Source organism: Callithrix jacchus, chromosome 11 (genome assembly GCF_049354715.1).
Source record: "Callithrix jacchus isolate 240 chromosome 11, calJac240_pri, whole genome shotgun sequence".
Lineage (NCBI taxonomy): Eukaryota > Metazoa > Chordata > Mammalia > Primates > Cebidae > Callithrix > Callithrix jacchus.
Window position 1 is genome coordinate 88122636 of NC_133512.1, and position 14274 is coordinate 88136909.

Genomic DNA, 14274 nt, shown 5'->3' on the forward strand with positions numbered 1-14274 from the left:
TCTGCACACTGTTTATTATTCCACACCATCTCAAATTCTAACTCCTCAAGAAAATCCTTCCAGATTTTTCTAACCAGAAGTTTTAACTTTTTCTTAACTACCCTATTACTTTCTACTTTCCTTAACTCATCTATCATGTTATATTTAGTTATTTATATACTAGGTTGCTTTGAAGAAATAATTATGTTTTAATAAATCTTAATAATCATTGAGGCATCAAGTAGAGTGATTTGTATTTACTAAATGCTCAACAAGTATGTGAGAGATTCACTTGAAACTAATATTAGATAATTCCCAATCAAAGTGAGCTAATAGCAAATCAATTCTTCTACAGTTTGAGGTCAAATTGAGCAAAGTATGACTCTGATCTTCCATAATCATAGTCAACTTTATAATTTTAAGTAAATTTAATTAGTAGATAAATAAGTAGATAAAAAATAATTTACCTTCTTAACTATTTTTCATATGCCATTGCACTTTTCTTTGTAAAATTTAAGGATTTTGTTAATATACTTTTTCACAAAAGTAATAATTACTCAGCTATTCATCCCATACTTTTATTAACTTTAACCGTAATTTTATTCAAAAGAGTTAGTATAGGACTGCATGAAAAATTCAAGGCCAAGGCTTAATCTCAAATTTCCCTCCCTTTGGCTCTATTTTTTGAAACAAAACAAAACAAAAAATCCCATACCATATAAATGGGTATTTAAGTATAATATCATTTTCATTGTGAGGAGAAAAAATAATTATTTCTCTCTAGATGCTGGAAAATAAAACAGCTAGAAGCCTGCCAGTATAATACTGTTAAAAGTAATATTTATGAATCTGAGAAGATAGTAAGCTAGATGAATAGAACATAATTTTCATTACCTTTGCTTAATAATGAATGCATAAAAACTGAATTTCTCAGTCATATTATAACGTTACTTAAAATATATTTGTATTTTGTTTGTTGAAATTTTCTAACTTCCCATTTTTCTCTTAGACTTTAAAGCTGTCGAGCCGTGTTCTAGATAAAATAAGTATTGGACAACTTGTTAGTCTCCTTTCCAACAACCTGAACAAATTTGATGAAGTATGTACCTGTTGATTTAATATTTTATGCACTATTATTATAAATTATACAATTGAAAAGGTAGAGTTTTCCTGGGTCACATGATAGTAATTAGTGGTTAAGTCTTGCTTATCTCCAGCTTCCCTATTCTGGAAACGGAGAAAGGTAGACTGTATAGCATAGCGCCATTCTGGGGTCTGGTAGAACCACCCAACGCAGAGGCATCTCAGGCTGTTGTTAATAAGATTTTTCAAAACTTAATTCTTATAAGATCTTGCTTCTCTTTACTACTTTAAATCTGTTATATACTTTGGCTGAATATGATACTCAGAGCAATTTTTGTTCTATATTGTCTTATGTGACAAATTCAAGCTCCTTGAGGATAATGTGTTTTACTTATCCTTGCATGTCCAGTACTTAAAATAGCTTTGGACCCACAGCTGGTACAAAATTGATTACTGTTGAATTGAACAACTCTTCCTAATGTTTCTGTCAGTTGACAGAGATGTGCAGTTGTGCGGATTGAGTCTCTAGAGAGTTTTTTGTTCTCTCATGTCCTGTGCTGTATTTCTTGCCTAATCCAAAAAGAAATAAGTTACTAAAAACCTGGACATGATTCTTAAGATATCCAATCTCAATTCCACTGAATAAAAATATACTTTAAAATGCACTTACTTGAAATTTGTTCTTTGGGAAAACCTAGTCTGTATGTAGAATGTTAAAGCACATTGTTATGTGCTCCATGTAATGATTACTTGATTTTAGTGTGCTCAGAACCATAAAGTGTTTGATCATATGCTCTCTGTATTCGCTTTCTTTCATATGTGATTGTTTGTTTCTAGGGGTGGAAGATAAAATGCCACCTGTTTTTGCTGTGCTTTTATTTTCCAGGGACTTGCATTGGCACATTTCGTGTGGATCGCTCCTTTGCAAGTGGCACTCCTCATGGGGCTAATCTGGGAGTTGTTACAGGCCTCTGCCTTCTGTGGACTTGGTTTCCTGATAGTTCTTGCCCTTTTTCAGGCTGGGCTGGGGAGAATGATGATGAAGTACAGGTAGCAACTTATTTGCATAGCTTGAAAATTTTAAAAATTATGTTTTCAAAAAGCCCACTTTAGTAAAACCAGGACTGCTCTTTACATAGAACTGTGATCTTCAGTGTCACTAAAAAAGCCTTTTTTTTTTTTCTTTTCAAATTCTTTTTTGGAGGCAGAGTCTAACTTTGTTACCCATGCTGGAGTGCAGTGGCACCATCTTGGCTCATTGCAACCTTTGCCTCCCACTCTCAAGCAATTCTCCTGTCTCAGCCTCCAGAGTAGCTGGGGTTACAGGCACATGCCACCACACCTGGCTAATTTTTATATTTTAGTAGAGACACGGTTTCACCAGGTTACTCAGGATGGTCTTGACCTTAAGTGATCTGTCCACCTCAGCCTCCCAAAGTGCTGGGATGACAGGCATGAGCCACTGTACCTGGCCTAAAAAAAGACTCTTTAAAGTGGTATAAATATTACTTCCTATATCAATGGGAAAGTTTTTGCTTGTCAGTCTCTAGAATTCCTTTATAAATATGTTGATTCAGTTCATTTTTTAAGATATAAAACAGCTAAAAATGGATAAAATTTTTATGTGAGTTAAAAGGAATACCTGATTTTTGTGTAGAGTTTATTAGCTTTTAGGACTCTGGTTTACGGATCATCACACCAGAGCCTTAGTCACTTTGTATTACAGAATAACTAATACCAGTGAATGAATGACTTACACCAGTCACTGCTTGTGATAAAGGGCTTCCTGAGTCAGATAGAATATGACATAAAGTATAAAAATTTTGGAGTCAAATAGCTCTTTGTTTGAATCCCAGATTGCATACTTACTAGTTATATGACCTTAGTCAAGCCAGTTCACCTCACTGTCTTTGCTTTTTTCATCTCTGAATTGAGATACCCACCACTCATAGACTCTCATAAGGGACAGGGACAATGCCACGTAGGAGGCATTTACTAAACAGTAGTTATTATTTTTGCTACCATCTATTTGATAAAATAAATACCCATCTGTTGAACAAAAGAAATATGACTTAAAACCTTGAGCAGTTCTTTGTAGATAATTTGACTTGTTTTTCCTATGAGATTGATTGATTGATTGATTTACAGAGATCAAAGAGCTGGAAAGATCAATGAAAGACTTGTGATTACATCAGAAATGATTGAAAATATCCAATCTGTGAAGGCATACTGCTGGGAAGAAGCAATGGAAAAAATGATTGAAAACCTAAGACAGTAAGTTGTTCTAATAATTTTAATATTGTTAGTAATTCTATCCTTAATAAAAAAAAGTTTGTCATGGTAGACTTTCAGCTCATATTTGATGTTTCTGACAATCAAATTAAGTTATATCAGTATTCATGCATTAGTTCCATAAACTCATTTTCATGGGCTATAGTTTTATGTAATTGGTCCAGGGTGTTATTTTGCACTGCAAGTATATTATATTTATACCTTATTAAAGAATCTGCTACATGTGTTCATTGCTGCTCAATACATTTATTTCATTGAAATCATCAAGATACTGAAGGGTGATTAGTAACTCAGATGAAACTGGTGGGATATACAATTCTGAACCAAATAAATGATTTTCTATTATTATATCTTAATTTATGTATTATGGTACATTAACAATGAAAAAATTATATTTGATTACAATATGTTTGTTCTTCCTTAAGTTGGGAATGACATAGGATAAAATTCATAAATTGTGTTCCTATAAATCCTCCACTTGAAGTGAAGTCAGTTCAAGTCATGGAAGGTACCTCCTGAGATAGAATCAGTACTTGGCACCAATCTCCAGTGTTCTTTCACCTCATATAACCTTTCACTGATTAGAAAAGATTATGTCCAACAAAGAAAGTACAGCACAGACTGAGATATGATTACTGAGATAAATTTGGGCAAAATATAAACTACAGCACTTCTGTAGCAATGACCATTTTTCTTCAGTTGAGCTCCATGTTCTACAAGCTGCAATCAAAAAAGGTTCTAGGAGACTGAGTGAAAGTTGATACACTGTTGAAGGGACAAATAATTTCAGCACATGAGAATTTCACAAGCAAAATATACGAAAAAGAAAAGTACCCTTTTGGATGATGTCAGTATGGGTTATGGGGAATTCAGGCTGCTGAGTCCAGTATACAGTGGTAACTGAGCTGCAGGTGTGTGATTGGAACAACAAAAGAAATGCTGAAATATTAAGTCCTTTGCCATGTAAATAGAAAGAGTAAAAGAGCATTTATTTCCCAAACATTATTGGTCACCTGTTTTTGTTATGCCTTTCAAGATAAATCCAGGAAAGGAACTGCATTTTCCTTCCAGAAAACAAGATCTTGGGGGAATTGTTCAATTGGTAGAAGTTGTTTGTTTCATTAACAAGTGAGTGCTCCATTACGCTTGCTTGCTGCATCACTGTTCTGCCTGCAGACACATGTATAGCAAGGGTGATGACGAGGATATCAGGTCTGGTTTTCTCAAAACTCATGATAAACTCATGGGTAGGTCGTTCTTGGTGCTGACTTTACTTTGGTTTTTATTGCTATTGTTCCCTCTTCCTCAAAAGATGAATCTATCTCCTTACTTGGTATTTCTGTTTGATATATAGCAAATGTTTGGTTGCAACCTGTATAATCTGGCATGAAATTGTCACTTGAAAAGGCTAGAAAGTGCTGATGTAAATATGGGAAAGCAAGAATTGCTTCTACTCAAGAGAGCAAATACAATGTTCTGGAAGAGATTGGCAGAATTCACATCAAAGGAGTGATTACCCTAGCCTGGGCCACTGTTATACTGGTCAAAAGTCTGTGCAAAGCTCTCTGAAAATCTACTCTTTTATTGCTCTTTAGTAATAAAGTTACTTTCAATTTTAAAAATAAGAAACTGAAAAAATATTTTTATGATTCATAAAATGTTACTGATTATGTTATGGAGAATATACTTTCTGGGTGATTCTTATAAATCTTCTTGGATCCATTTCTTTTTTCTTATAGTACCTCTTCTTCGTGTTTTTCTCAACTCTTTCTAATATATTTCAATAACAGTTCAACAAATTTAATATTTTTATAAAAGGTGTTTTCTATCATTTTATTAATACCAGCCTAGGCCATGTTTTTCCTTTTCTTTTTGTGGATAAAGAACACACATTGTAAATTCAAAGTATATAGACCTCTACTGTGCTCTTTAACCTTGGCAACAACTCCATGAAGGAGATGATATGTTTTCCTTCTGTAGAGGTGGATTTTGTAAAGTTAGAGGGAAGAGTGACTTGCTTAAGATGGCATAGCTATAACTAGCAGAACCAGGATTCAAAGCCAGGTAAGATTCTAAAATCATAATCTGATTTCAGTATCAAATTAGGTCAGTAAGTATTAGACCTAAATAGCCTGAATTGCAATCTGCGTGGGCACACTGAACTCCATTTTCTTCATCAGTGTGCTCAGATTACGTTTTAGTTTTCATACTAAAAACAGAAAAAAGCATTCCCTCTTAGCTCTGCACTTGAGAATGAGAATGGCTTTTCTGAATTATACAAGCAAGTAGAACTAATGCACAAATGCCAGGTACCCACATGTACTATGCCATGGCACAGCTGTTGTCCCCTTCCACCAGAGCCCCCGGTCTGTATTTTGGTTGACCTTTCCTTGTACAACAGCTGGATGGGGAGGCTCACAAGTGATTCCAGTTGTATGGCTTCTGGAAGACTGGGACTGAGTTGAAGGCAGTGTTGTCCTCTGCTCTCTCTGTTTTCTGCCTGCTGGATCATTTAAGCATCACATGTATATTAAAAAAATAATTTCAATTTGTATTTTAGACTAGAAGATTGAATGTATAGTATAATGTAGTTGCAAATAATTACATTGAAATGAGACAGTGAGAATGTAGTATCTATTTTCATAATTTTTCAAAACCCACCTGCAACTTGAATCAAAAGAATCACTTGGGTTTTTTTTTTTCAAACGCAAATCCTGGAAACCTACTGAGACTCATTCAATCAGTAGCTCTGAGAGGCGGGCCTAAGACTGTATTTTTACTTTTTTTTTTTGAGATGGAATTTTGCTTTTGTTGCCCAGGCTGGAGTGCAATGGCATGATCTTGGCTCACTGCAATTTCCGCCTCTCAGGTTCAAGTGATTCTCCTGCCTCAGCCTCCTGAGTAGCTGGGATCACAGGCATGCATCACCATGCCTGACTAATTTTGTATTTTTATTAGAGACAGCGTTCCTCCATGTTGGTCAGGCTAGTCTCCAACTCCTAACCTCAGGTGATACGCCTGCCTCAGCCTCCCAAAGTGCTGGGATTATAGGCCTGAGCCACCACACCCAGCCAAGACTGTATTTTGAATAAGTATCTCAGGTGATTTTTACACATGCTAAGGTTTGAGAACCACTTTTCTGTAGTTTATATGTTACTTTCAATGTTCCTCAAAGCCAAGTTAGAATTTCCAGTGTTAAAAATCCGTTAGGTAATCACAGAATTGTCTTTTTTAAAAGAAATCTTGCAAAGTTATTCTCATTTCCACACTTAATTTTTAAAAAATACCAACCAACAAGCAAAAAATGATTAGTCTAACTAATCTTACAAGTTAATAATGAAGTGAATAAAGGCATAAAAATAATGTCATAATAATGTTAATAAGTATGTGCAAAACACTGGTACTTTCATTGTTATCCCTTCATATAAGGTAACTGAGGCCCAGAGAGATTAAATCACATGCCCAAGGTCACACAGGTGATACAATACGGAGCCAGGATAAAAGTAGGGGCAGAAAGACTCTGGAAACCATGCTCAGATCTTACATTCCAAGATATCTGATATTTGAAAAATAAATAACATCTCAAATTTTATTATTATTATTTTTTTATAGAACAGAACTGAAACTGACTCGGAAGGCAGCCTATGTGAGATACTTCAATAGCTCAGCCTTCTTCTTCTCAGGGTTCTTTGTGGTGTTTTTATCTGTGCTTCCATATGCACTAATCAAAGGAATCATCCTCCGAAAAATCTTTACAACCATCTCTTTCTGCATTGTTCTGCGCATGGCAGTCACTCGACAATTTCCCTGGGCTGTACAAACATGGTATGACTCTCTTGGAGCAATAAACAAAATACAGGTAATGTACCATAATGTTGCATTGTATACTATGATTTAAGTAATTAGTCAATAGATCAGTTCTAAGGAACTTTGCAAATGTGCAAAAAAGGTAGAAAAAATTTCCTTTACTAGGAAGTTATAAAATTTGCCAGCTAATAATAGGAATGTTCACCTTAAACTTTTCCTAGCATTTCTCTGGACAGTATGATGGATGAGAATGGCATTTTATGCCAAATCACCTTAAAATCCCAATAATGCTGATGTAGCTGGCAGCTTTGAGAAATTCTAAAGTCTTTAGGTGATAAGATTCAATTTATACAAAGCTAATTGGATAAACTTGTGTATGATTAAGAAGCAAATAAATGGTTATAATGCTTTTTTGCTGTTTTTAAAAATATTTAACCCAGAAAATATGTCTCTGTGACAGAAATAAAAATGAGGGTGAAGGGTGAACCACTTTTAGGTAGTTCTGCTATTATTTAATCTAGGCTAGAGGTTGCAAATGGTGACCCATACACCTAATTTTGGCTCCTCGAATTGCTTTGTTTAAACTTTAATTAAAAACATTTGAATTGGTTGCCATAAATTAAAAATTAGGAGAACACCCCCCCACCCCCCCCCACCCCCACCACACACACACACTCACACTCATATGTTCAGCCTTTTTCAGAGAATTGGAATAATTAGTCACTGGGTTCTCCTTTTCCACAAACTGTAGCAGCTCCCTCCTTGCAGAGCGCCTGCCCCATCCAGTTCATCACACTTTCTTCTGAGCCCCATTCCTTAATTATGTCACCTGTTTGGTCCTGAGACTAAGTGAGTTTGAGATCTGTGATTTAGACAAAGTGGTGAGTATAGCTCTGAATCATAGTAAGTAGCTCTAGGAATCATCTTACCTTCTGTTAACCCATTGAGAGAGAAGAGAGAGAAAGAAAGAAGAAGAAACAGACCTGGGGAGAGTCACTGAGCAGGAGCATAGAGACAGAGAAATAGATCTTGGAAACCAAACTGACAGCAAATGAGAGGAACCAAAAGAGACGTAGAGAGGAGCAGAGAAGAAAATGAAGAAGCAAGGCAAGGACCAGGCTTTTTTCATTACTTCTTATGGCCAAGACTTCAGGATGCATGGACTTAATTCTTCCTTATGCTCCTACCTTCCCTTAAGAAACTGATTTAGAGTCTCTAATAGAGCCTTTCTTTTAGAATCATAGTTTGATGCCTTAAGACTAGTTATATACCTTCACATCCTTCCTTAACCCACTGAAGTAATGCTCATGAGGCCTTTAATAAGGAGGGTGCTATTAAGATGAAGACATTCATTTTTTTCTCTGTCCAGTGTTGGATTAAGACACATTAGTGGGTAATTCAGAGTTGCTTTATAAATTCATCACTAAGGTTAGCACGTAATAGTACAAGGAAGAATCAATTGTATGTTAAATCTAATGTATAAAAAGTTGTATAAAGTATCACGTTTAAAGAGTATATTTCAAATATGATGAAACCTAGTACTTTACAAATTAACTGTAGAACACTGTAATAAAATTATTTTATTAAGAAATAATTACTATATCATTCTTAAATTCATATATAAGATGTAGCATGATGAGAGTATAAAGTAGATGTAATAATACATTAATGCTATTCTGATTCTGTATTATGCTTTTGCTCTTTTTTATAAATAGGATTTCTTACAAAAGCAGGAATATAAGACATTGGAATATAATTTAACAACTACAGAAGTAGTGATGGAGAATGTAACAGCCTTCTGGGAGGAGGTCAGAATTTAAAAAAAAATGTTTGCTCTAAACGCTTAAGCATTTTCTTCTTGGTGAATCTGGATTTCATCCTGATGGCAAATAAAATAAGAATGATGGTATAACTGGAAGGAGGATCACTTGCTTATTTTCTAGATTTTTTTTTTCTAGAGACGGAGTTTCGCTGTTGTTACCCAGACTGGAGTGCAATGGCGCAGTCTTGGCTCACCGCAACCTCCGCCTCCTAAGTTCAAGCAATTCTCCTGCCTCAGCCTCCCGAGTAGCTGGGACTACAGGTGCGCACCACCATGCCCAGCTAATTTTTGTATTTTTAGTAGAGATGGGGTTTCACTTTGTTGACCAGGATGGTCTCGATCTCTTGACCTCATGATCCACCCGCCTTGGCCTCCCAAAGTGCTGGGATTATAGGCGTGAGCCACCACGCCCGGCCTATTTTCTAGATTAAGAAGTAGAGGAATGGCTGGGTGTGGTAGCTCATGTTTGTAATTCCAGCACTTTGGGAGGCCAAGGTGGGTGGTTCACCTGAGGTCAGGAGTTCAAGACTAGGCTGGCCAACATGGTGAAAACCCGTCTCTACTAAAAATACAAAAAATTTGCTGGGTGTAGTGGCAGACACCTGTAATCCCAGCCGCTTGGGAGCCTGAGGCAGGAGAATCACTTGAACCTGGGAGGTGGAAGTTGCAGGGAGTGGAGCTGAGATTGCACCACTGTACTCCAGCCTGGGCAACAAGGCACGACTCTGTCTCAAAAAAAAAAAAAAAAAAAAAAGTATATGCATTATAAAAGCTCTTTTATTTCTTTCTAAGTCATATAATTTGTTTCACCTAACAGATCAGGAAACAATACAGAGATCATAGGTTTTGGAGCTGAGTTTGAATCCTGGCTCTGCCGTTTACTTTCTGTGTAATCTAAGTCAAGTTACTTGACTTTGTGGGCCCTCTGGCTCTCCATTTGAAAAATGGAGAATATTAATATTTACCTTGCAAGTTTGTTGTGAAGACTGCAGGAAAGAATTTAGGTAAAACTTCATCAGAGTACCATGCACACAGTGGTTCCTCAATAAACAGCTTCTCAGATCGCAAGTTCCAGTCAAAAGTGCTTCATATATACAGTCAGTAAAAGGATACAGGAGAGATAGACCAGTGTATTGCTTTCTACCACTTTTAACCTTTTTCATCCACTATTAAAAATTCTTTTATATTGCTTGACATCAGAAAAACGTATTATCAATGATTTTTAGTGTCTGAAGAGCAATATTTGATTATTGAGAACAGCTGTTGAATTTTTAGTTTCTTCTCACTTATATGGGTTGAGTAAAGGTAGGAGGTACAAAACCAATGTCCTAGGTCTAAATCTTAGTCTCTTACTTTGGATTCATTTATGTAAGTAATTTGAGCATCAGAGTTTCATTTTACTTCCTTTTTAAAGACATATATAAGAGAATAATTCCCATCTGCCTAGCAAAATTGTTTTGTGGAAAAGTTTGTGGATCAGATGTATTTCACTTTGATTTTAGGAATTTCAATTATCTTTCTAGGCATGAAGGAAAAGTATGAAGTTTGACATTTTCTACAACTTTCAGATCATTATTTTCTTACTCTGGTGCAAAATTCCTCAATTCCTGTCTCACTCCATCTAATCAAAGGGGGGTCATACTTGAGCCCTTACTATGAGCCGTGCCCTAGGATAAGCACTTTATGTGTTTTGTCTTACTTAATTCCCACAGCATTCTATGACCTAAATAAAATTAATATTTTCACTTCACTGATAATAAAATGGAAGATTCAAAAAGTTTGGGGACTTGGCTCAGCGCACTCAACTGGCAAGGACGGAAACTGGATTTTGGACCCAAATGTCACAGGATAGAGCCCTTTTCTCTAAACTATTGTCTTCTATCTGGTGGCATCCTAGTCCTCCAGTCTTTGACTGTCACCTAAACTCTGGACACCCCTGCTTGTTAAACTTCCTGTTTGAGACTTCAATGTAGTCTTCCAATACTGTCCTTAGAACTGATATTTTGTAGTGAGTTCTTCAAAATCTTTCTCTCTTAGTCATACCCTGAGTTTTGTTGGCACCTGAACTTAACCTCACTTTGGAAATGTCACATTCTGAAATCTCTTTCTCAACCTAAAATTTCCTAATCTTCCAACTCTTTGAGTCTTTTAATTCTACATTTACTGCCTTTCCATTTCATCAAAATTTCTAGTCTCGTTAACTCTTCGTTTTGGACTCCTCCTGATTTAGCCTCTGCTTATTCAAAGAACAGTAATTTCATTCTCCACTGCACTCTCAAATCCCTTTTCCTTTTGGTGATTTTTTTTCCCCTGCCAAACATTTACTTTATCAGTTTTCGAGAAGGAAGTGGTATCTGGGAAACAATGGTGCTATCTGTTGACTCTAGTCAACTGTAAGCTTTATACATTTATTGTTTCAACCTCAAATGGGTCTATAGTCCTTCTTGGGAAATCCTTTCATTTGTCTTTAATTTCCTTTACCATTTCCTTAAAGGCTATTCCAGACTTTTACCACATTCACAAAATTTCCATCTTCTCCCAGGGCCTGTTCAGTGCCAGTAGATGACCTTGTCTCCCACCATACTTAGAGAAACTTCTCTCTTCATCCTTGGTATTATCTTTTTCTTCTTTTGTGTCTAAGAGAAAGATGTATGCTTCCTCTTATCCTTGTCCGAACTATTCTATTTTGCTTCATCTTCTCAGAACAGGGGACCAGCAATTATTCTTCCTCCAGAAGCTTCAACATCTTTTGTCAATTGACTCCTTCTCATGTTTAAATACTTTCAACTTAAACAATTTCATTCCTGACTTTTGCTCATGCAATCTCATGCCCCAAACCTTATTACTTTTCTTTTCTTTGCTGTCAAGCTTGCTCTCACTTCTTCACTTTTTGTGGGCTTCTCCCCACAACATAAATTCTGCTATCACCAATCTATTAAAACTCTTGTGGAAATTATTCTTTAATTTAGCTTCAGTGATCCATTCTTTCCAGACTTCAGACCATGACTTCTAAGTCTGCCCTGCCTGCCACTTAAGTGATGATGGGCCAATGGGCCCCCACCTAGGCCTCTGTATTAGTCTGTTTCTTTGCCGCTGTTAAGGACATACCCAAAAATGGGCAATTTACAAAAGAAAGAGGTTTAAGGGATTCACAGTTCCAGAGGGCTGAGGAGGTCTCACAATCATGGTGGAAGTCATGTTCACATGGTTACAGACAAGAGAATAGAACTTGTGCAGGGAAACTTCCCTTTATAAAACCATCAGATCTTGTGAGACTTCTTCACTATCATGAGAATAGGTTGGGAAGGACCCATGCTTGATTCAATTATCTTCCACTGGGTCCCTCCCATAACACATGAAAAGTATGGAAGCTCAAGATGAGATTTGGGTGGAGACACAGCCAAACCATGTCAGCCTCCTTCTGGTTTTTTATGTTCTCTGTGGATGACGTCTCTCAGGCTCAAGTGATATCAATGTGCTGATGACTCTCAAATGCACATCTTGGGCCTCAGTTTCTTTCTTGAATTTCATGCCTATGTTTCCAGATTTCCTATATGTACCTCAAGGTTCTCATTCATCACTCCCCAAGCTTCATAAACCCACTCATTTTAGTGTATTTTCCATCTCCTTTGTTAGCATCCCTGAGAGGCAAGTCCCTGGTGAGTTATATACAACTCCTCCCTTGCTCCAAACCTGAGAGTAAGTAAAATTGCTATTTACGTATTAGGAAGCTGAGACTTAGACAATTTAAGTAACTCAAACAGTTTAAGTTACACAACTAGCTGGGGAGAGCTAAAATGTCAGGCTATGCTTCTGTGACTCCAAAGCCATTTCTCATTCATCATATTGTCACTTTTTTTTTTTAAATCACATATGTGATTTTTTTTTTCTTTAAGAGGCAAAGTCTTAGTCTATCATGTGGGCTGGAGTGCAGTGGCACAGTCATAGCTCACTGTAACCTTGAACTCTTAAGCTCAAGTGATCCTCCTGCCTTAGCGTGCTGAGTAGCTAGGGCTACAGGTGCACACCATCATGCCTAGCTTTTTTTTTTTTTTTTTAATTGGAGAAAGAGTCTCACTCTGTCGCCCAGGCTGGAGTGCAGTGGCACAATCTTGGCTCAGTGCAATCTCTGCCACCTGGGTTCAAGCGATTCTCCTACTTCAGCCTTCTGAGTAGCTAAATCACTGTGCATGCAGATCTGTCTTCCTGGGATTACAGGCACCTGCCACTGTGTCTTGGTAATTTTTGTAGAGATGGGGTTTTACCATCTTGGGAAGGCTGCTCTTGAACTCCTGACTTTGTGACCTACCCGCCTTGGCCTCCTAAAATACTGGGATTACAGGCATGAGCCACTGTGCCCGGCCGCCTAGCTAAGTTTTAAATTTTTTGTAGAGACAAGATCTCACTACATTGCTCAGGCTAGTCTTGAACTCCTGTTCTTAAACAATCCTCCTGCCTTAGCACCCAAAGGGCAGGAGTTACAGGCATGAGTCATTGCACCCGGCCCATGTACATGATTTTTAATATATGCAAATATACATATTTATTATGTGTAAATATAAATATAAATGTGTGGAGTGATATCCTTTGAAATGTTAAACATAGTTACTCCTCAGTGGTACAACTATAGGTGATTTCTATTTCCTTATTTCTGATTTTCTATGTTTTCCAAATTTCTTGAAATGTGTCTTTTGTAATCAGAAATACAAGCTATTAGTAACAACAATCTTCCATTCATACAAGTGCTTATTGGATAAAAGTCCCACTTCTAAGCATGACACCCATAACTTTTAGGTTAATAGCCTTTGTCACCTTGCCATATACATCTGACCCAACCACTCACACCATTCCTGAGATATATTTTGTTCCTTTGTGCCTGAATCACTGTGCATGCAGATCCATCTTCCTAGAACACCTATAACCATTTCTTGGTCTTGTGAAATCCTATTTGCATTCTTCGTAGCCTAGCATGTATGTCATTTACTTGGTCAAGGGTGAGTTAGTTGTTCTCTTGAATGTACTCCCATAGGACGTAGTGTGATTTCCACTGTAGCAGCAAGCACATTGCCATATTCATTCATTTATCATTCTCCCATGTAGGATGTTTGAAGTTGTCTCTAATACAAAGATTATGCTCAATAAATATCTCTTAGATAAATAAATGAATAAGGGAATAACAAATGCCTTTGTCTCATTTTAAAACACTTTCATTGTTAGCTGCCCATATAATAAAAACTCAAAACAGTTATCTTCAAGCTTGATTGTTTATGTATGCCTTAAAAGAATTTTAA

General features: G+C 36.6%; 1 protein-coding gene across 2 annotated transcripts in view; it reads left to right on the plus strand.

Annotated features, from left to right (window-relative positions):
• Positions 1 to 14274, plus strand: part of CFTR (CF transmembrane conductance regulator) — a 181379-nt gene that overhangs the window by 49259 nt on the left and 117846 nt on the right. For both annotated transcript variants that reach the window (XM_017975483.5, XM_054237473.2), the window contains 5 exons: positions 989 to 1078; positions 1949 to 2112; positions 3211 to 3336; positions 6967 to 7213; positions 8877 to 8969. In XM_017975483.5, the coding sequence (XP_017830972.2) occupies positions 989 to 1078; positions 1949 to 2112; positions 3211 to 3336; positions 6967 to 7213; positions 8877 to 8969 (720 nt within the window). The remainder of the gene's footprint in view (positions 1 to 988; positions 1079 to 1948; positions 2113 to 3210; positions 3337 to 6966; positions 7214 to 8876; positions 8970 to 14274) is intronic.